This window comes from Chiloscyllium punctatum, chromosome 7 (genome assembly GCF_047496795.1).
Source record: "Chiloscyllium punctatum isolate Juve2018m chromosome 7, sChiPun1.3, whole genome shotgun sequence".
Lineage (NCBI taxonomy): Eukaryota > Metazoa > Chordata > Chondrichthyes > Orectolobiformes > Hemiscylliidae > Chiloscyllium > Chiloscyllium punctatum.
The window spans coordinates 59,077,398-59,097,798 of NC_092745.1; the positions used below are offsets into that span (position 1 = coordinate 59,077,398).

Consider the following 20,401-nt stretch of genomic DNA (forward strand, 5'->3'; position numbering starts at 1 on the left):
GAAACTAACCTAACTAACCCTCTCAATTCCTTCATAATTCTTGGACGCATCTTTTTCTGTCCTGGTGCTTTGTCAACTTTAAGTACCAATAATCTATCAAGCACTTCTTCCTTTTGAATCCTTCTTTGCTAGAGTTTCCGCCACCATCATCATGGTATGGGTAACATCTTCCTTTTGGTTAAGACAGTTGCAAAGTATTCATTTACTGTCTCAGCCATGTCTACCACTTTTTTATGTAAATCCCCTTTCTGGTCTCTAATCAGTCTTACTTCTCTTTTAAGCATTCTTTTACTATTTACATGTCAATACAAGTCTTTGGGGCATCCCTTCCATGTTGGCTGGAAGTCTTTTCTTATAATTTCTCTTTGCTTCTTTTATTTGCTTTTTCATCCCCTGCTCTGGTTATGTATTCCTCTTGGTTCTCAATTGTATTTTTTACCTGACACATGTTTTCTTCTTTATCTTAATTTCTTTCTCTTTGACAACTCTGGGTTTATTTTCACTATTTTTTCCAATATATACCTCAGCTGTACTTGAACCTTCTCCTCTTTGAAGGTAGCCCACTGTTCAGTTACATATTTTCCCATCAACGTATTGTTCCAGTCGACCTTAGCCAGCTCTTCTTTCTCCATGGAAGTGAGCTCTCTGCCAATTGATTTTTCTCATGTTGGATTACAGTTCAGAAGGAGGCCATTTGGTCTGTCGTTTGTCAGCCACCCTCTGCAAGACCAGTTTAGCTCGGGTTGCTCTCTGCCTTTCTACCCAACCTTGCAAATTTTCACCTTCAGGTAATTATCAAATTCCTTCTTGAGAGCCATGATTGAATCTGCCTCCATCACACTATCACTAGAACATTTTATATACTAACCATTCACTGCTTCCAAAGATTTGTCTTCAAGTCCTTTTTTGTCTCAGTCCCTTTATGACTTTGAACACCACTATCAGATCTCCTCTCAACTCTGTCTTCTCACTGGAGGACAATCCTATCCTGTCCAACCTGTACATTGTTGTCTCTCAACACTGGAACCTTACAAGTACATCTCTGCACCATTTTTAATGACTTTGCATCCTTTCTAAAACATACTGACTAAAATTAAACAGGATATTGCAGTTGAGACTGAACCAGTGTTCTATAAATGTTAACCATTACTTCCACACTTTTGTGTTCTTTGTCTCTGTAAAGCCCATGATCCTGTTGACTGTTTTCTCAACCTGTTCTGTTACCTTCAATAACATGTGCATATATACCCCCGGTACGTAGACTCCTGGATCTCCTTTAGAATGATCATATATTTAACATTGCTTCTCCAAGTTCTTTCTCCCTTCCAAAATGTATCATTTCACAATTCTCTGCATCAATTATCATCTCTTGTGCATCTGCTCATTTCACTGGTCTGTGACCTCTGGAGATCTATCAATATCTTCTTCATAATTCACATTTTGTGTTGTATTTTGAAATTGTGCCTTGCGCATCTCAGTCCAGGATACACATATATATCATGAAAAGCAGTAGCCCTAAGATTCACCCCTAGAAATCCCCTGTATTCCTTTATCCAATTAGGGAAACAACCATTCACTATTAATTTGTTTGCTATCACTCAGCCAAGTCTGCATTCATGCTACTACTATCTCATTTATTTCATTGCAGCAATTTGGCTGGCAAGTTTTTTGATGTCGTAGTTTATCAAAAACCTTTTGGGGATCATGGCACCACATCAATCATATTTCCTTTGTGAACACCCTCAAATAGTCTCATGCTGCCATTTTGGACCTTGTTACTCTGGTAAACACTTGTCATGCAATGTGTTTTCAGCAGAATGAGCCCCCTCCCCTGCCCCTCAAATTAGTTCCATTTATTGGATCATTAACAATTCAAAAGTTTGTTGTTTATTACTTTTCAATAGCTTTGCTTGAGTTTGTGGGAGTACTGTGGAGTTGCTTACAGTGATAAAGACTGAAGTAATTGGTGCTGTGCATGGGGAAGGCATTCTTTGTTATTGCAAGAACTCTGGGTGCACCACTCGCTATAATTGTACATTATAAAGCACTCTCTCCCAAGGCTGTTGTGTGAGGAGAGAGATGCAGATCCTGCAGTTAAGAAAGCTAGTTGTTTGCATTAGCAAGAAGAGCAGTGGAAAAATAGTTCCCAGTAGGAAACCTGATGTGTATCAGGTCTTCTGCATCTATTTTTGTACTCTAACCTAAACCATAAGTATCATGTTTATCAACTGTGATTCACAAAGGAGCTACACTGCCATCTCTTAGCAGACTGAAAAAAGGAAAAGACAAGTTGTCTCAGTGCCAGAGGACCATAGGCTGCCCTCTCTTTAGCCAGAGATGACTGGTGGGTCACCATGCCTGAGGTGAAGGACAGGCTTAAGAAGGCACGACCTTCATGGCAACTTTAGTTGGAATTGAGCCCCTGCTGTTGAAGCCACTTTGTATCATAAACCAGCTATCCAGCTCACTGATTTTTGGATTCATAATAGTGTGGTGCGGTATCTGTAAACTCGCAATTATGAAATCACAATTATTGTCGACAACTTCAGGAGGAGTGGAGGGAATAAGGAAGGGAGCAGGTGACAGCTTTTACAAGGACATTTGATCTTAAATATTGCTTTGAAAATTTAGGTTTTGAAGGATTATGGAAATGCTTGTCGTGATTTCTTTAAAATAGCTAACTTAAAATTTATTAGAGACAATGGAGTTTTTAAATTAAACAAGGCTTCCTGTAAATCACATCACTGATGATAGCTATCTGCTTTACAGTAAAGCCCTGTTGGGGCTGTTTTGATCAGTGGTTTGGTGAGGTTCTTATGTAGTTTGGTTCAATACAGGAAAGCTTGCTAAAAGTAAGCTGAGTTGGAGGAAAGCTGGTTAAGAGCAGGGCACCTAACTGTTCGTTGTGATTTCAGAAAACACTTCTGTCTACTTCAAGGTGAAGCCTATTCACTCTTTTAAACGTGTGATTAAAGGAACATCTCAAAATTGTATTTCACGTGCAAACTTCATTTGCATAATTTTGACCATACTTGACGATAAATGCTAGAAAATCATTGCAACAGACTCTGGTATATTCTAAGCTTTATCCTTTTGCCTTCAAGATCAACACATTGGTTAAAGTGTTTTATTATCAGGGAGCTGATCTTTGCAGATAAATTAGTTTTTTCTCTTCCTGAAGAGTTTATATTTTGGGATATTTATCAGGATAAGCATTTTTATTTCTGTATTATTGACTGTGCACGTTAACCAATTATAGCATCTTTATTGACTAAATTTTGTTTTGATAATAAAACTCTCCATAGTTATGTTTATTAAGAAACTTGAATAATAGATCTTGCTATTTAAAACTTGATTTTGGTTAGGTATTTAATTTGTCCTATTGATAACTGGAAAAGTATTTTGTAGTAACCCATGTTGTAACTTATGGAGTGGTGGGACTAGCATACTGATGTGCAGCCATGCTGACTGAGAGTTCATAATTTGCTTCCATTCCATTCATACAACACCAGCTCACATTGTGCAATAGTCCCAAAAAATACTATGCTTCAGATATTAATCATTTCAGTATCCTCTTTACCAAAGTGCTGAAATAAAATCAACCACAAAATGATTATTCTATACAAGCTTTAAGCAACAAAACACAATAATTCATACAGAACTCAAGTAGTTATCCTTAGTGACTACCTTGAGAGTGCCTTTACCATTGACAAACAACCAAGTTTCTAGTACCTAGACTGGATCTAATGTAAGGGGGAGTACGTCAGGTTCCACGCGATTGATTGTGATAGGGGACTCTCTAGTCAGAGGCACAGACAGACATTTCTGCAGCCAACAGAATGGTGTGTTGCCTCCCTGGTGCCAGGATTCAAGGATATCTCGGAGAGAATGCAGAATATTCTCAAAGGGAGTGGGACCAGCAGGAGACCGTTGTACACATTGGAACTAACACCAGAATTAGAGGGCATAGGTTTAGGGTGAAAGGGATAAATTTAAAAGGGACCTAAAGGGCAACTTGTTCACAGAGAGGGAGGTGCGTGTATGGAATAAGCTTACACAATTACAATATTTAAAAGGCATCTGGATGGGTGTATGAATAGGAAGAGTTTAGAGGGTTATGGGCCAAGTGCTGGCAAATGGGACTAGATTAATTTAGGATATCTGGCCGGCATGGACCAAAGGGTCTGTTTCTGCGCTGTACATCTTTATATCTGTGATTTTAGTGCTCCTATGTAGTTTGACCACAGTGGCTGCAGCATGGCTGATGGAAGATTGCTGACTTACAATTGGATACAAAACATGCCTGCAGAATGCTCTGAAGTAGGTCTGGAGCATAAGACTTGTTTTGGACTGCTCTACCCTCCATGGGCAGCAGCAGTCTAGGGTGGCTAGCTAACAAGCAATACTAAGGGCATTGGCAAAGTGGCAGTGGTGAGAGCCCAGTTGCTCTCATATTAAGAGCAGAACAGGTTCATTCTCCATGAAGGCATCTCAACTGCCCTGATAATGGCGAGTGATTTTTTTTTGCAGCACATTTTGTTGAACTACTGTGGGACTCTCAAGGCTCATTTGAATAGTAATATTCACAACCATGATGGCAGCAATCTGACCTCCCTCGGCAACAAGCTGAAATTTCATGATATCAATTTGCACTTTAATTGTACTAGTCAGGCATTGAATAACTTCTGCTTATGCTTCAATGGAAGTGAAGAATTACCCGAAAAGATGAATGTTTTAGCCGCAACTGTTTTCTGTGGCAGAACATTCTATGGGCTCACCACTCTCTGGATGAAAAAAATTCTCCTCATTTCAATCCTAAATGGCCTACCTAGCAACCTAAACTGTGACCCCGGTTCTAGACTCTCTGGTCATCTGAAATATCTTTCTTGTGTTCACCTGTATAGTCCTGTTAGAATTTTATAGGTTTCTGAGAGATCTCCTGCCCCTCTCCCCATTCTTCTAAAACTCCGAGATGAGTTTCCAAATGGACACTTACACTATTACCAAGGCTGCACATTTCTGTCTTGGCAACACCACCCGACTACGTCCTTGCTTGAGCTCATTTGCTACTGAAACTCTCATCCATGCCTATGTAACTTCGAGATTTAACTATTCTATAGGTCATTTTACCTGTCTCCCATGTATGCTTAAGGTCCTCCAAAGCTCTGCTCTCTCAGACTTAGGGCTGTTGTGGCACAATGGTTATTTTCCTTGAATGGCTTTTATTTCTGATTTCCAGCATCTGCCACATCTTGCTTTCATATTGAGAGGCTTGTGCAATGGTGTCGAAGATCATCTTGCAGAGATTCATCTCCTTAAATAACTTACCACCAACATCTTAAACCTTTGATAAATAACAAACTTATTTGCTTTTTTTAACTCTATGATGTTAGGATGCAGAAGACCAGACCAGATTACAGCAAATTACTGCACAGTGGAGAAAGCTGATGACCAAGTTTTCTAAAATTCTTGAAGCTGCAGAGAATTCAAGTTATGAAAAAAGAGAGCAGGTTCTACTTGGCTTCAAGAAATGGCATAAATATTTTTCTGACATAATTTTGTAAGTATTATCAACCATTGGGATTTCTTGATTATGGTGTAATACTGAGTCACTTGATGCCCAAGATAAAACCTTCCAAATTCCAAATGCTTCTTGCTTGCATTTCCCCATTCTCAGGCTCCATTCTAGAATGCAAGTTACATGGACACAAATTTACATTAGTAAACAAAAAAGTAACTTACATTTGCATAGAATATTTTCAAAGTATTTTGCACCTGATTTAAAGTTTTTGAAAATTTTAATTATTGAAATTAGCCACTGTTCTTGGACTAGTATGATAGTTAATTTTTGCCAGTTGGTAGCCACTTAAAGTTATTGATTAGGCTATGTTAAATGCCATTTTGAATACTGCAGCACTCCCTTAAGATTGAATTCTCAGCTGAGATTATGAGCCCAAGTTCTAAATACGGCTTGAACTATAGGTCAAGTTGATATTCCAGTGTGCTGTTTTGGAAGTTGTGCAGAAAATACTTTTCAACTTCAAGTGGTTGAGGCAGGTACAGTAGAAACATTTTAAAAAACATTTGGATAGGTACATAAATGGGAAGGGTGGAGAGAGATATGGACCAAATGGGGGCAATTGGAACTAACTGAGTGGGCACTATGGTCAGCATGGACCAGTTTGGGCCAAAGGGCACAGTGGCTTAGTGGTTAGCACTGCTCCCTCACAGCACCAGGGTCCCAGGTTCAATTCCATCCTCGGGCGACTGTCTGTGTGGAGTTTGCATGTTCTCCCCGTATCTGCATGGGCTTCCTCTGGGTGCTCCGGTTTCCTCCCACAGTCCAAAGATGTGCAGGCTAGGTGAATTGGCCATGCTAAATTGCCCACAGTGTTAGGTGCTTTAGTCTGAGGGAAATGGGTCTGGGTGGGTTACTCTTCGGAGGGTTGGTGTGGACTGGTTGGGCCAACAGGTAATCTAATCTAATCTAATCTAATAATTCATGACTATCATCCAAAATTCAGACAGACGTTTCTGTGGCCAGCAGAGAAAAAGCAGAATGGTGTGTTGTTTCCCTGGTGCCAGGATCAAGGATGTCTCAGAAAGGGTGCAGAATGTTCTCACGGGAGAGAGGGGCCACCTAGAGGTCATTGTCCACATTGGAACCAACGATATACCTATCTCTCCTGGGAATATCCTCCCTCAGCACCCTGGAAAGGGTGCAGAGGAGATTTACTAGAATTTTGCTTGGTATGGAAGGAATGTCTTATGAGGAAAGGCTGAGGGCCTTGAGGCTGTACTCGTGAGAGAGAAGGTTGAGAGGTGACTTAATAGAGACATACAAGATAATCAGAGGGTTAGATAGGGTGGACAGGGAGAGCCTTTTTCCAAGTATGGGGACAGCAAACACGAGGGGACACAACTTTAAAAAGTGAGGGGAGACAGGTATAAGACAGATATCAGAGGTTGTTTCTTTACTCAGAGTAGTAAGGGTATGGAATGCTTTGCCTGCATCGGTAGTAGATTCGCCAAGTTTAAGTGCATTTAAATTGTCATTGGACAGGCATATGGACGTACATGGAATAGTGCAGGTGGAATGGGCTTCAGATTAGTGTGACAGGGCGGCGCAACATTGAGGGCCGAAGGGCCTGTACTGCGCTGTAATGTCCTATGTTCTATATCTCAGTAAGAAGGAAAGATTCTAAGAGCGTGAGAAGCTAACCGAGGAAGTTAAGGAGAGTACTAAGTGGAAAGAAAATGCATATGAGAAGGCCAAATTTAGTGATAGCCCTGAAGACTGAGATAAATTCAGATGAATTCAGGTGATGGTTATGGGGAACAAGGAAATGGCAAATGAGTTAAACAGATAATTTGACTCAGTCTTTACAGGAGAAGATACTTTGAACATCTTACTAATACTAAAGAGTATGGTGAAGAAATTAAATACCATCATTATCACTAGAGAAGTAGTATTAGACAAACTAACGGGGGAGGGGCTAAAGGCAGATAGGTTTGCTGGCCCGGATGGCATATATCCTAAGATGCTAAAATAGATATCTATCGAAATAGTGGATGCAATGGTTGTAATTTTCCAAAGCCTTTTGGATTCTTGAGAAGCACCAGAGTACTGGGCAACTACCAATGTGACATCTTTATTCAAAAGGGCGGAATGGAAGAAGTAGGTAACTAACAGCCAGTTAGCCAAATGTCTATTGTTGAAAAAAGAGTGGAATCAATTAATAAGGAATAGCAGAATGTTTGAAAAATCATAAACTAACCAAGCAGAGGCAGCATGGCTTCATGAAAGGGAAATAGCATCTTACTAATTTATTAGTTTTTCAAAGAGTTTTTCAATCACAGTGGATATGGGGAACCAGTAGATGTGTTGCATTTATATTTCCAGAAGGCATTCAGCAAGGTCCCTCATAAAAGGTCAAGTCCTAAAGTAAAGGCGCATAGTGTAGGTGGCAGTATATTGGCATGGATAGAGAAATGGATGATGTCAGGAAGCAACATGTGAGATTAAAGGATCCATTTCCAGGTTGGTAACTCATGACCAGTGAATTTCACAGGGATCAGTGCTGGGACCATAACTGTTTATGAGATATATTAAGGAGTTGAAGGAAGAAAGTGACTGTACTGTAGCCAAATATGCAGGTGACAAAAATAGGTGGAAAGGTGGATTACGAGGGGAACATAGTTTACAGAGAGATATTGATAGGTTAAGAAAATTGGCAAATCGAGTATACTGTGAGAAAATGTGAAGTTGTTCATTTTGGAAGTGAGAACAGAAGAACAGACTATTAATTAAATAGAAAGAAACTGCAGAAAGCTGCACCTGAAATGAGCTTGTGGGTAATATAACATTGGTCATTATTTCAAGAGGGTTGGCTATAAGATCGGGGAAGTATTACTGCAACTGGAGAATGCACTGGTGAAATCGCTTATGGAGTACTGTGAGCAGATTTGGTCCCGTTATTTAAAGAAAGATAGCATTTCATTGGCTGCAGTTTAGAGAAGATTCACTAGGATAGTCCCTAGAATGAAGGGATTGTCTTATCAGCAAATGTTAAACAGGTTGGAACTCTACTCACTGGAGTTTAAAATAATGCCAATTGATCTCAAGTGAAACATACTGGAATTTTAAAGACTTGACAGGGTAAATGCTGAGAGGATGTTTCCACTCAAGGGAGAGTTTGGGACCAGAGAGCATTATCTCAGAATAAAGGAATTTCCTCTCTCACAGGCTTATGAGACTTTGGAAATCCTTGTGACAGGCAACTGTGGGGGCAGAACCGTTGTGTATATTCCAGACTGCCTTGATCAGGCAGGGACTCAATAGTTATATGGAGAAAATGCAGGAAAGTGGCTCTGGGGAATGTCAAAGCAGCCATGATCCTATTAAATGTTGGAGCATGCTCGAGGGGCCGAATAGCCTACTCCTGTTCCTATTTCTTGTGCTCTTATGTTGGAGCCTTGGCAAATTGCCATTTTCCAATGGTAATCCATGAATTTAGTTTAATAGATTGTTTAACTTTGGTTGCATCACAGCTACCCGACAACTCTTCTGATGTCTGCATACCTATACTTCTCAGCTGGACAGTAGTGACCAGGATCATGAAAGGGATGTTTTTATTCTCACCTCTTTCCCCTGGAGTCCCGTAGTCAACTAAGGAAAATTTAATGTCTGTCTCGAAAAAAGAGATTACTTGACCAGACATCAAGCCTAGAGTCTCCCAGAGTGTACCATTGATTTAACATACTGATATATCCTCATTAAGCATTCGACAACGTGAAGGATCTGGCAAAAATGGAGCATTTCAGGCGAGAGTTAGCATGCTTCTGACTGTTTTATCTCTGTCACATAAATAACTTCATTCACAGATATCATATTCTAGCTTTGTTGAATTAATTAGCATGTTGAGACCAATATTAACAGGGAATGTTGCAGCTATAAGTTTGTTTAAATATTTTCTGAATTTCTCAATTTGAAAGATATTTAAATTTTCTTTGGCCTTTGCACAAAATCTTTATTCATCCTAGTTTTTTTCAAATTAGTGAATTGTTCCAAATAAGTTAGAAAAAAAACATTTCAAAATAGTGAACCTTCATCACATGCATCTCTCTTGCGTTTCTCCCTGTCATACAAATGTATAATTGCAATTGGAACAGCTCAGAGAAGGTTTGCTTGACTCATTCCAGGGTTGAGAGGTTTAACTTATGAATAAAGCCTTAACGCATTGAAAGCTAGATCATGTTGAAGGGGAGGAGAATGCAAGGTGATCTTATTCATGAATGTAAGATCTTGACTGGTCTTGAATGTAGGGGCTGGGGACTAAAACTAGGGATGGTATTTAAAGTTAAGAGATTTTAGAATGTGATAACAAGATTCTGTTTTTTTCAGAGGATCATTAGTACACGGAATTCTTACCTGCTGAAACCAGTCAAAGCTTTGTCAAAAATTTTATTCAAGGCAGAGTTTTATCTCTTTATAACTTTTATAAAGTTCGATCATTCAGTGAATGACAGAAAAGTCACACAATAATTTCTCAAGTTTAAGAGTTTTAGCACAACAAATTAAAATTAATAATAATTTAAGCACTAGTTCAGAAGGCAACTTATACTCTAAACCAAAGAAAAGATCCCACATTTGACTTTCATAATGATCAAAAATTCCCTATCACAGTTATACTTTACTCTGACCTTTAATTAAACACTTCATTCAGAACCTAGTCCAAATTGATCCTCAGCTCAGTTTTCTTTTCCCACTGGACAATTTCTAATTCCTGAACTAACTTTTAAGATCTAAGTTACTCTGGAGATCCTTCCCTGAAGCCAATACTAAGAAAATCTTTCAGTTTTATTTAAACTTTCACAATCTTGGTGTCCTTAATCCAAGTGTGAACTTGTATCCACATTTTGCACTTTGAATAATAGAGGTTTGCAACTTGTATCTCTCTGTTCTTCCTCTCCCCCTGTTTCTCTCAGATTCTTGGTGAGAGGTCCTGTCTGTGAGATGCAGTGATATCTTTAGGAACACTAATTTGCTCCGATAATGGCTTCCAAAAGATTTGTCTTCTCTCATAGCCCATCTTTGTGACTGACCATGGGACCTTGTATTCCTGACAAAATGATAATTACCTTTCTTCTATACCCTTTGCCCAAACTGAATTCATCTCAGAGTTAAATAGACTGGTAAAAGTATAACCATTTACAAGATTTGACATTACTAACAACTATCCTTGACTTGAAAACGAGGTCTACCTACCATTAGCACATCTTCTCTCGTTACTATTTAGAGACGGGAATATTTACACCTTATTTTCAATAGTCACATCTAAATTATGCAGGCTTGTTGTCATTAGATTTCAGAACAGGCCACAGGGCTGTCTCATTCTTCCATTTTATTCTAAATCAAAGAAATAATCTCAAAACAAAACAAAATTGCAAACCTCATATTTGTAATAGTATTTACATCTGGTTCAAATATTGGTGGTTAGGATGCTATATCATATAATCCAGTAAATTTCAAAACCCAGAAAGGTATTTGCTGTATCATTCTGGACTGGAAAAATTACACCACCGTGCACTCTGAAAGGGAAGCAATGCTAATTTACAAGAATAAAAATGAATACAGTCAGTTTCTGGGTGAAGCACTAACATGTTTCATAGTGTGTTCAGTTCAATTAATATGAATTTAACAAAATATATTCAATACTGCAATGAAAAGTCCATAAGGTATTGAAAACAAGCATAAAAATGCATATTTTGTAACTTGATGACACGATGAGTTTTTTATATTCTATGTCATAAACCAGTTTCAGCATTGGTTTTATTGTTTAGTATGACGAAGGCGTTTGGTATGCTTTCCCTTATTAGTCAGAGCATCAAGTATAGGAGTTGGGAGGTCATGTTGCGGCTGTACAGGATATTGATTAGGTTACTTTTGGAATATTGTGTGCAATTCTGGCATCCCTCATGTTAGAAGAATATTGTGAAACTTGAAAGGGTACAGAAAAGATTTACAAGAATGCTGCCAGAGTTGGAGAGTTTGAGCTATAGGGAAAGGCTGAATAGCTGGGACTGTTTTCCCTGGAGTATCAGAGGCTGAGGGTTGACCTTATAGAGGTTTATAAAATCATGACGGGCATGGATAAGGTGAATCAACAAGATCTTTTCCCTGGTGTATGAGAGTCCAGAACTAGAAGACATAGGATTAGGGTGAGAGGGGAAAACTTTAAAAGGAACCTAAGGGGCAACTTTTTCATGCAGAGGGTTATGCATATATGGAGTGAGCTGCCAAAGGAAGTGGTGGAGGCTAGTACAATTACAGCATTTAAAAGGCATCTGGATAGGCATACGAATAGGAAGGGTTTAGAGGGATATGAGCCAAGTGTTAGCAAATGGGACTAAATTAATTTAGGATATCTGGTTGGCGTGGACGAGTTAGACTGAAGGGTCTGTTTCCATGCTGTACATCTCTATGAGCTCAGGCAGCATCCAAGGAGCAGGAGAATCGACGTTTCGGGCATGAGCCCTTCTTTCAGGCTCATGCCCGAAACGTCGACTCTCCTGCTCCTTGGATGCTACCTGACCTGCTGCGCTTTTCCAGCAACACACTTTTTCAGCTCTGATCTCCAGCATCTGCAGTCCTCACTTTCTCCCGGTAATCTCTATGACTCTACCTAGAACACAATAAACGTATTTGGCAAGCCCTTAATAAAAACATGTTGATGCTTGTGGCTACCTATGCATCATTTTCAAATATAAAGGTATGTTTTTGACATTTCTGCTCTTTTAGGAGTCCTCCAGGAATCAAGTCTATTTCGAGAGAAAAGTTGTTATTGCTGCGAAGTGATATGAAATACTTTCATGAGGTGAGCAGTTTATTTAATTCATCTTGCTGTTACAGATTTTTTCCCCTAAGCTAAATTCTGAAAGCCAGATGAAATAAAACATGATCATTTGAATGGATTCAGGAGTACTCTGACTGGACTTCACACATATCCACTGGTGGAGGGGCCTGTTAAGTTCAGCAGGTGGACATCCTCTGTAATTGGTTACTTATCACTATCAGAATTCAAGGTCGTAAAACAATTGCCTTGAAAGTAGAAGTGAGAATGGGGTAATCAACTACCCTTTTATTTCTCGAGCCAAACTTGGCGTCAACTAATGAAATGAACCTTTCTTCTCTTTGATGGCTACAAGAATTCTTTGTAAAATGAGTTTCAGCAGATATCATAAATTTACCCTTAATTTAGTATACAACATACTGTCAGTGAGACTACAAGACTACCTAAATGTATGTGGACATTTTAAACAAGCATTGCAGACAAAGGTATCTAAAACAATTGGTCAGAACCCGACACATTGAGAGACTGGACTACCCTCATTAAATGGTGAAGCCAAATCTGGTATAAACCGATGAGGTGAATGTCTTCTCTCTTTGCTGGATATCTGACCCTGGAAGCCCTTTTTTTTTCATTTGCTTGTTCATGGTGTGATGATTGTTGAGGTGCTCTGTAAAAAGCTGTTGTCAGCTTGGTTATATTCTAAATGGTAACATTTTGATCTGTTTATGCCTTCAATATAAAGTGTCTGCAAATTAATAGAAATGCAGAGGATGGAATGTTCTCTTCCCTAAAGGTGACAGGGCCGGTGGCACAAAGGTCAAATAATCGGGTAGTTTGGCTCTGGCAAGATACTGATCCCCTTCTTCCCCCACTATCCACCCCTACCTCAGAAATGAAATTATAGGCAGCAAACTCTGTAGCCTGGGCTGATGTCAATGTACTCTAGCTCTCAGTGTTAACGTAATATTGAGCTATAGAGTAACATCTGTGATCAGTGAGACAAAAGCATATGAGCCTCTGTGGTAAAGCACTGTTCTGAGATTGAATGTATTTGTATGGTAGAAGGATAAAGAAGGTTCAGTTTGTATTTGACCTCGTAATGTTTAATGTTTAAAATGGAAAGGAATTCAGTGTCCAGTGTGTGTCATTTTGATGACTACTGCAAACTTTATAGAACAGCTCCTTGTGGATATGGATATGATATATCTAGAGCTACATTTGTCTTTACTTTTAAAGAGGTTCATTTACAAGATGACTCCACATTTTTGCAATAATAAAGATGCTCACACATATTAAGGATAATGAGTCAATGTTTCATATAAACCAATTGAAAAGCAATTACTGATGAGCGAATTTATTTTTGTCTATTCCTAGGCTATCCATCCAGAAAGATCACGTGGCCTCCCAGTGTAACATTCAATTTTTTCTTAGCTAATTCCAGGTTTTTTAATATCGGTTATTCTGAATTAACTCAGTTCCATATATTTATCATGCTTTGCAGGAAGATGAGCTTTCTAATATAACTCAATGTTTACCTGTAATTCATTTACGCCCGGTGTTTCATTGTTCTGCCTATAATTTAATTAAAAGTAGTTTATAGGAATGTCCTTTTTGTACATTTTGCCATCACTTGCATTTTGTAAAATCAACAAGCAGTTTTCTTTCAAAATTGCTAATCTCAAATTTACTTAAATCGTCTTGTAAACATCTAACATGAGATATCAATCTTCAGGCTCTGTCTGCATGGCTTCTGTTAATTGAATGTCTTCAGGTAACTCAGTGACAAGACTGTTCGCAGGACTCAAGGTGTGAACAGTACAGCACACAATACAGTTTGAGTGTGACTTCCTTTGATTTGTATTTCCAAGCAATTTTCAATCCATGTCTTAAAATTGCGTCCAATTCCATTTTCCTCATTTTTGTGAAAAATCTCTTTTGTGGAACCCTTGTTAAGGAAGTTTATGTAGAGAGTACCATAGATACTGTAACTTTGGGGTGAAGATTTGAAGTAAACATTTCATGCTATTTACAATGAACAGAGATTGCCTTGACTTAATTTTGGGATGAGTTAATTGAGATTCATTGTCTCAGTGTGAAATTAACCTTAAGCCATAATGTTCCACACATTGAGTTGTTTAACCTTAATACATATGCAAACTCCCTATGGTGTTTTCTTAAAGCTATCCAATTTGCTCTGGTCAGGTGAAAATACAGTACTTAAATGCAAATCGATTTTAAAAAAAACCTTCCTGTATAGAAAGCATTTATTCAATTATTGTGAATGGAAGGGCTCAAACGTCAGTAGAATTGAGTATTTTGTACATTTCCTAAGTGCACACAGATTAAATTGATTATATTTTGTCATGGCATTTTTCACTTTCCTTTTCATTATGGCAACTCAAGCAGTAATTTGTGATCCAAAATTGATCAAAAGGATGTTTAAATTAGAAATGTGATTTTCTTTAGATATGGTCTGAATAAATCCGTCTCATTTCCTTGGAGGACTTTATTTTGTTTTCCTTAGATGATCACTCAAGATTATACACGATATGAGGGGTCATTATTCTTAACTACTCAAGAAGATCTACTGGATGCAGAGCAGCTGCAAAACGAGTGGACTGATCTCACCCTAATTCTGTTTGAACGTCACCGGTGGTCAGATAATGATAAAATGCCTGAGGAGACAAAAATGGAAGAATTAAACAATAGTGCGAAAGAACTGTCTCAACTTTATACGATCATGCTAACAGGGGATAATGGTATTATTTTAATTATTTCACATCCATGTACTTTGATTCAAAGGCTCTTTGTGAAATATCTACAGATGAAGGTTAAGGAGTTAGCTCAGGTTTCTGTCTCAATCCCTGTGGCTGACATTAGCTACTGTCTGTGAATGCCCTTAGAAGGAAGCCACTGGTCCACATCCTTTCTAAGGATTTTAAATGTAACATCCAAAACAGGTTATTTCTTAAATATACACATATGTAGCAGCCTTTGTTTATGAGGCTTCACAAATATGGCATTACAATGTAGGCTTTTAGAGTGAGTTTAGCCAAGAGATGCTGCTGCAAGTTGTTAGTTATCACACAGCTTCATTTGCTTTAGTGTGATATTCAAACAATGTTAGAAGAACACATGGTAGGATTAAACTTACTTAAATTACCTCTAACCTATGTTTCATTGACTTGATGGCATTAAGTTTAAATTTGGGGAAAACAAATTATATGGATCTGTACATTTCTCTTTATTTCCTTTTATTTCTCTCCTCCATTTTAATTTTCGTCCTATTAAGATACCAACTCACTGAAATGTGTTGATCGTTTTTGTACATATCCAAATCTTTAATCCCAAAGCAGGATGGCATATGTGAATATAAAGAAAAGTAGGGTTGAGAGAAATTCAGGAAAGAGTAATTCATCCATTGGGTTAAAATTTCTGCATATCCTTTAGTTCTTCTACACAACATACTGAGATACATAGTCCAATGCAACCTCATGCCCATATCTGCAAAGAATGATTTCTCGGTCATCATCTATAATCCCAAGTGGCAAGTACAGGAAGTTGAAATCCATTTAAATTGAGATGAACAGAGTTTCCTAACAAACAACAGTAGCCTCTGTCAATCCTTATCTTATATCTGGTCATTTTCCCTCTGCACCCATTTTCTATTGGGTTTCCCAATAATAACATTTTCTTTTCACTGCAATTATTTGAGGAAACAGGGTGAAGTACAAGTGTCTATTGTACTGATAACAAAATTGGAACAAAAATAAGATAGTAATTAAATTAGAAAATGTAATTAGGTAACATTAAATCTTAAATTTTAAAATCTAAAAATGAAAGCAAAAAGAAAGTACCGAAGGAGGAAATTTGTATATTCAAGTCATGTTAGAAGTTAAAATATAAAAATCTGCAATAGAAACTCACCCTTCTTCAATGTCACCTATTTCTGGTTTTAATGCAGATGCATTGAGGGGCAGGTGACTAATCTGCTTGTAGAATGTACATTGTTTATTTAGATATTTTAATAAGGCTGTGTACTTTCATCTTAAGCCATTCTATTTTTAACCACTGGTGGCATGGGATTTCCCAAGTCTCAGGAAAGTTGACAACATGAAAAAGGGAGATAGGGTGATGCCTTTACAGTGCTGCTTGTGGGCAAGGAAGACAAGGAATCCTGAGGATCAACAATCTAACCTTAACCGGCTGAAATCCACAGTAATCTGTTTCTTTCTCCTGATCACATTGTACGGCACTTCTATGACCCATCAAATTCTCATTCCAACGTGGTCAACAGCTACTGGCTCACCCCAACAATCAGAATCTGCTGATCTGTAACCACAATAAAGACATTACCTCACATGCATGATCCTTATCTCCATGCCCGCAATCATTCTTTCTCGCTCTCCCGGTATAACTATCTTCACTCATGGGTTTGGCCCTGTGAGGCAGACTTTCTGCACAAAAGGCCTCAACTTTTCAATGTTTTTATGGGCCTTGTCTTTAAATTCTACACGAATTTTGGGAAACCCCTTGATGACGCGCTCCTCCTTCAGCACCTCCCCCTGCGCCCCACCCCTCCCTCCACCTCCAACTCCTGCACTGTATTTACCCGAGGTTACAATGCATTTCAAAATATTTAGGATGTAAGGTTAGGGTAATGATTGTGAATTGCCCATCACCAAAAAAAGTTATATTTGTATAATACTTGTAATAGAATCAAAGAGATGTCCAGCATGGAAACAGACCCTTCTGTCCAACTCGTCCATGCCAACCAGATATCCTAAATTAATCTAGTCCCAATTGCCAGCACTTGACCCATATCGCTCTAAACCCTTCCTATCCATGTACCTACCCAGATGCATTTTAAATGTTGTAATTGTACCAGTCTCCCCCAGTTTCTTTGCAGCTCATTCCATACAGGCACTGGACATGAAAGATATAGAAAGTGAGAAATAGATGGCGACATCTTGAAAAATGTCTGTATTGTAGAGGAGGTGATACTGGATGTATTAAAACACATAAAAGTGGATAAATACACAGGAACTGATCAGGTGTATCCAAGAACTCTTTGGGAAGCTAGGGAAGTGATTGCTGGGCCCCTTGATGAGATATTTGAATCATCAATGGTCACAGGTGAGATGCCGGAAGTCTGGAGGTTGGCTAATGTGGTGCCACTGTTTAAGGAAGGTGGTAAGAAAAAGCCAGGGAACTATAGACCGGTGAGCCTGACAACAGTGGTGGGCAAGTTGTTGGAGGGAATCTTGAGGGACAGGATTTACATGTATTTGGAAAAGCATACAATGATTATGGATAGTCAATATAGCTTTGTGTGTAGGAAATCTTGTCTCACTAACTTGATGGAGTTTTTTGAAGATGTAACGAAGAGGATTGATGAGGGCAGAGCAGTGGACGTGATGTATATGGACTTCAGTAAGGCATTCAACAAGGTTCCTTGTGGGAGACTAGTTAGCAAGGTTAGATCACATGGAGTACAGGGAGAACAAGCCATTTGGATACAGAACTGGCTCAAAGGTAGAAGACAGAGGGTGGTGGTGAAGGGTTGCTTTTCAGACTGGAGGCCTGTGGCCTGTGGTGTGTAGTAATGATCCGAAACACTTTGCAGAAACATCATACTATACGAAACCACATAAGACATTAGGAGAAAGTGAGCACTGCAGATGCTGGACAACAAAGTCAAGAGTGTGATGCTGGAAAAGCACAACAGGTCAGGCAGCATCCGAGGAGCAGGAGAGTCAACATTTTGGGCAGAAGCTCTTCACCAGGAATGAGGCTTGTGGGTCAGGGTTGGAGTTCAGGGAAGGTAGCCCAGAAAGCGATAGGTGGATGAAGGTGAGGGAGAACGTGCTAGGGTCAGAGGGGGAAGTGAATGGATAGGTCCAGAAGGTGGAGCCGAGTTGGAGGCTTGGGACTAGGATAAGGAGGGGTGGGGGGAGGGGAAATGAGGAAGCTATTGAAATCCACATTTATCCCATGTGGTTGCAGGGTCCCAAGGCATTCCTCCTCCAGGCTTTGGGTGGTAACTGTTTGGCGGTAGAGTAGTCCCAGAACATGCATTTCCTTGATGGAGTGGGAGGGGGAGTTGACGTATTCAACCACAGGGCGGTAGTGTTAGTGGGTGTGGGTGTCCCAGAGATGTTCTCTGAAATTATCTGCAAAACGTTTGCAGATCATTTCAGAGAACATCTCTGGGACATACGCTCCCACCAACCCCACCACCCCTTGGCTGAATACTTCAACTCCCCCTCCCACTCGGTCAAGGACATGCAGGTCCTGGGCCTCCTCCACCGCCAAACCGTTACCACCCGAAGCCTGGAGGAGGAATGCCTCATATTCTGCCTTGGGACCCTGCAACCACACGGGATAAATGTGGATTGCAACAGCTTCCTCATTTCCCCTCCTCCACCTTATCCTAGTCCCAAGCCTCCAACCCGGCACCACCCTCTGGACCTGTCCACTCACTTCCCCCTCTGATCCTAGCACGTTCTCCCTCACCTTCATCCACCTGTTGCTTTCTGAGCTACCTTCTCCCAAACACCAACCCCTCCCATTTATCTCTCAGCCCCGACCACAAGCATACCTGATGAAGAACTTATGCTCGAAGTGTTGATTCTCCTGCTCCTCGGGTGCTGCCTGACCTGCTATGCTTTTCTAGCACTACACTCTCGACACTTAAGACATCAGGACAGATATAGTGGCACAGTGATTCGCGTTGCTGCCTCATGGGACCCGGTTTGATTCCAGCGTTGGGCAACTGTTGGTGCAGACTAGATGGGCCCAATGGCATCTTTCTACACTGTGGGGATTCTATGACAGATGATCAAAACTTGATTGAGACGTTAGGTTTTAAGGAGCAAGAATGTGAGAAAGAGAAACAGGTTAAAGGAATGAATTCTGAAACACTCAGCTCTGACAAATGAAGACATAGCTGCTAATAATGGTGATTAGGATACAATTTTGGATAATCCCTTGTTTAAAGATGGTAGAGCATAGGAGACAAACCAGGAATGCATTGGAATATTAAAGCCTTGGAGTTTTGAGGCAAGAACAAGGGTTTAATCAGAAAATGAGCTATGACTGGGCAGCAATGGAAAATGTTGTGAATGTGGACATAGGTGCTTTTTGTGATGGCACAATTTGTGGTCAGAAGCTCACCTCTAACAAGTACAACATCAAGGTTAAGAATAGACTGGTTTTGTTTCAGACTATTCCCAGAGGGAAGGAGAGAATTTTAGCTTGGAAATGGAATCCAAAAATAGTTGCTTCGCTCTTCCTATATTTAATTGGGAAGATTTCTACTCATTCAGTGCTGAATGTTGATAAAGAAGTCTGATAATTTAGCAACAGTGGCAAGGAGTTGAGGGAGGTGACTTTGAAGTAGAGCTAGATATTATCAGCATATTTGTTATAACTGATACTGTATTTCAGATGATGCTACCTGGGGCAGCATGTGGATGAAAAATGGAGGAAGCCAAGGATAGATCGTTGGGGGATATCAGAGGAAGTGGTGTGGGAGAGGCAAGAGAAGCTAATGCAAGTGACACTCTGGCTGCAAGTAAATAGATAAGAATGGTATTAGGTGATGACAATCCCAAACCGGATGATGGTAGTGTGATTTTGGAGGAGGATGGTGTGATCTGTCATGCTAATTGCTGTAGTCCAGTTTAAAACGATGTGGAATAGCTGACATGTGTTACAGTCAGGTCAGTATAATTTATGACTTTGGCAAGAGCCATTTCCCTGTTGCCACAATGGCGAAAGCCTGATTGGAGTTATTCAAAGTTGGTATGCTGGAAAGATGGGCAAAATTTGGGAACCAGCTTCTTAAATCCTTCCCTCCTGTCTTCTCCAACCTTATTTTCAACAATAAGTACAAAGGACTCATGAATTTATTTGACATAAAGTGTGAGCACTGAGACAACAGCTAATACTTTGATCTGCTCTGAGATCTTGAGTATGGTTTTAATGACTTGAGTACATTGCAACTAAATAAGCCATGAGCTGATGCAGTGAGTTGGAGTATTTTC

The 20,401-nt window shown here is 39.5% G+C and overlaps 1 protein-coding gene across 5 annotated transcripts in view; it reads left to right on the forward strand.

Moving 5' to 3' along the window:
* axdnd1 (axonemal dynein light chain domain containing 1) overlaps positions 1–20,401 on the forward strand; it is a 176,176-nt gene that overhangs the window by 88,460 nt on the left and 67,315 nt on the right. For all 5 annotated transcript variants that reach the window (XR_011961097.1, XR_011961098.1, XM_072573680.1 and 2 more), the window contains exons 15-17: positions 5,394–5,560; positions 12,302–12,377; positions 14,878–15,112. Coding sequence is in view for 3 of the 5 variants with exons in the window: in XM_072573680.1 (XP_072429781.1) it covers positions 5,394–5,560; positions 12,302–12,377; positions 14,878–15,112 (478 nt within the window). In the remaining 2 variants the exon portion in view is untranslated. The remainder of the gene's footprint in view (positions 1–5,393; positions 5,561–12,301; positions 12,378–14,877; positions 15,113–20,401) is intronic.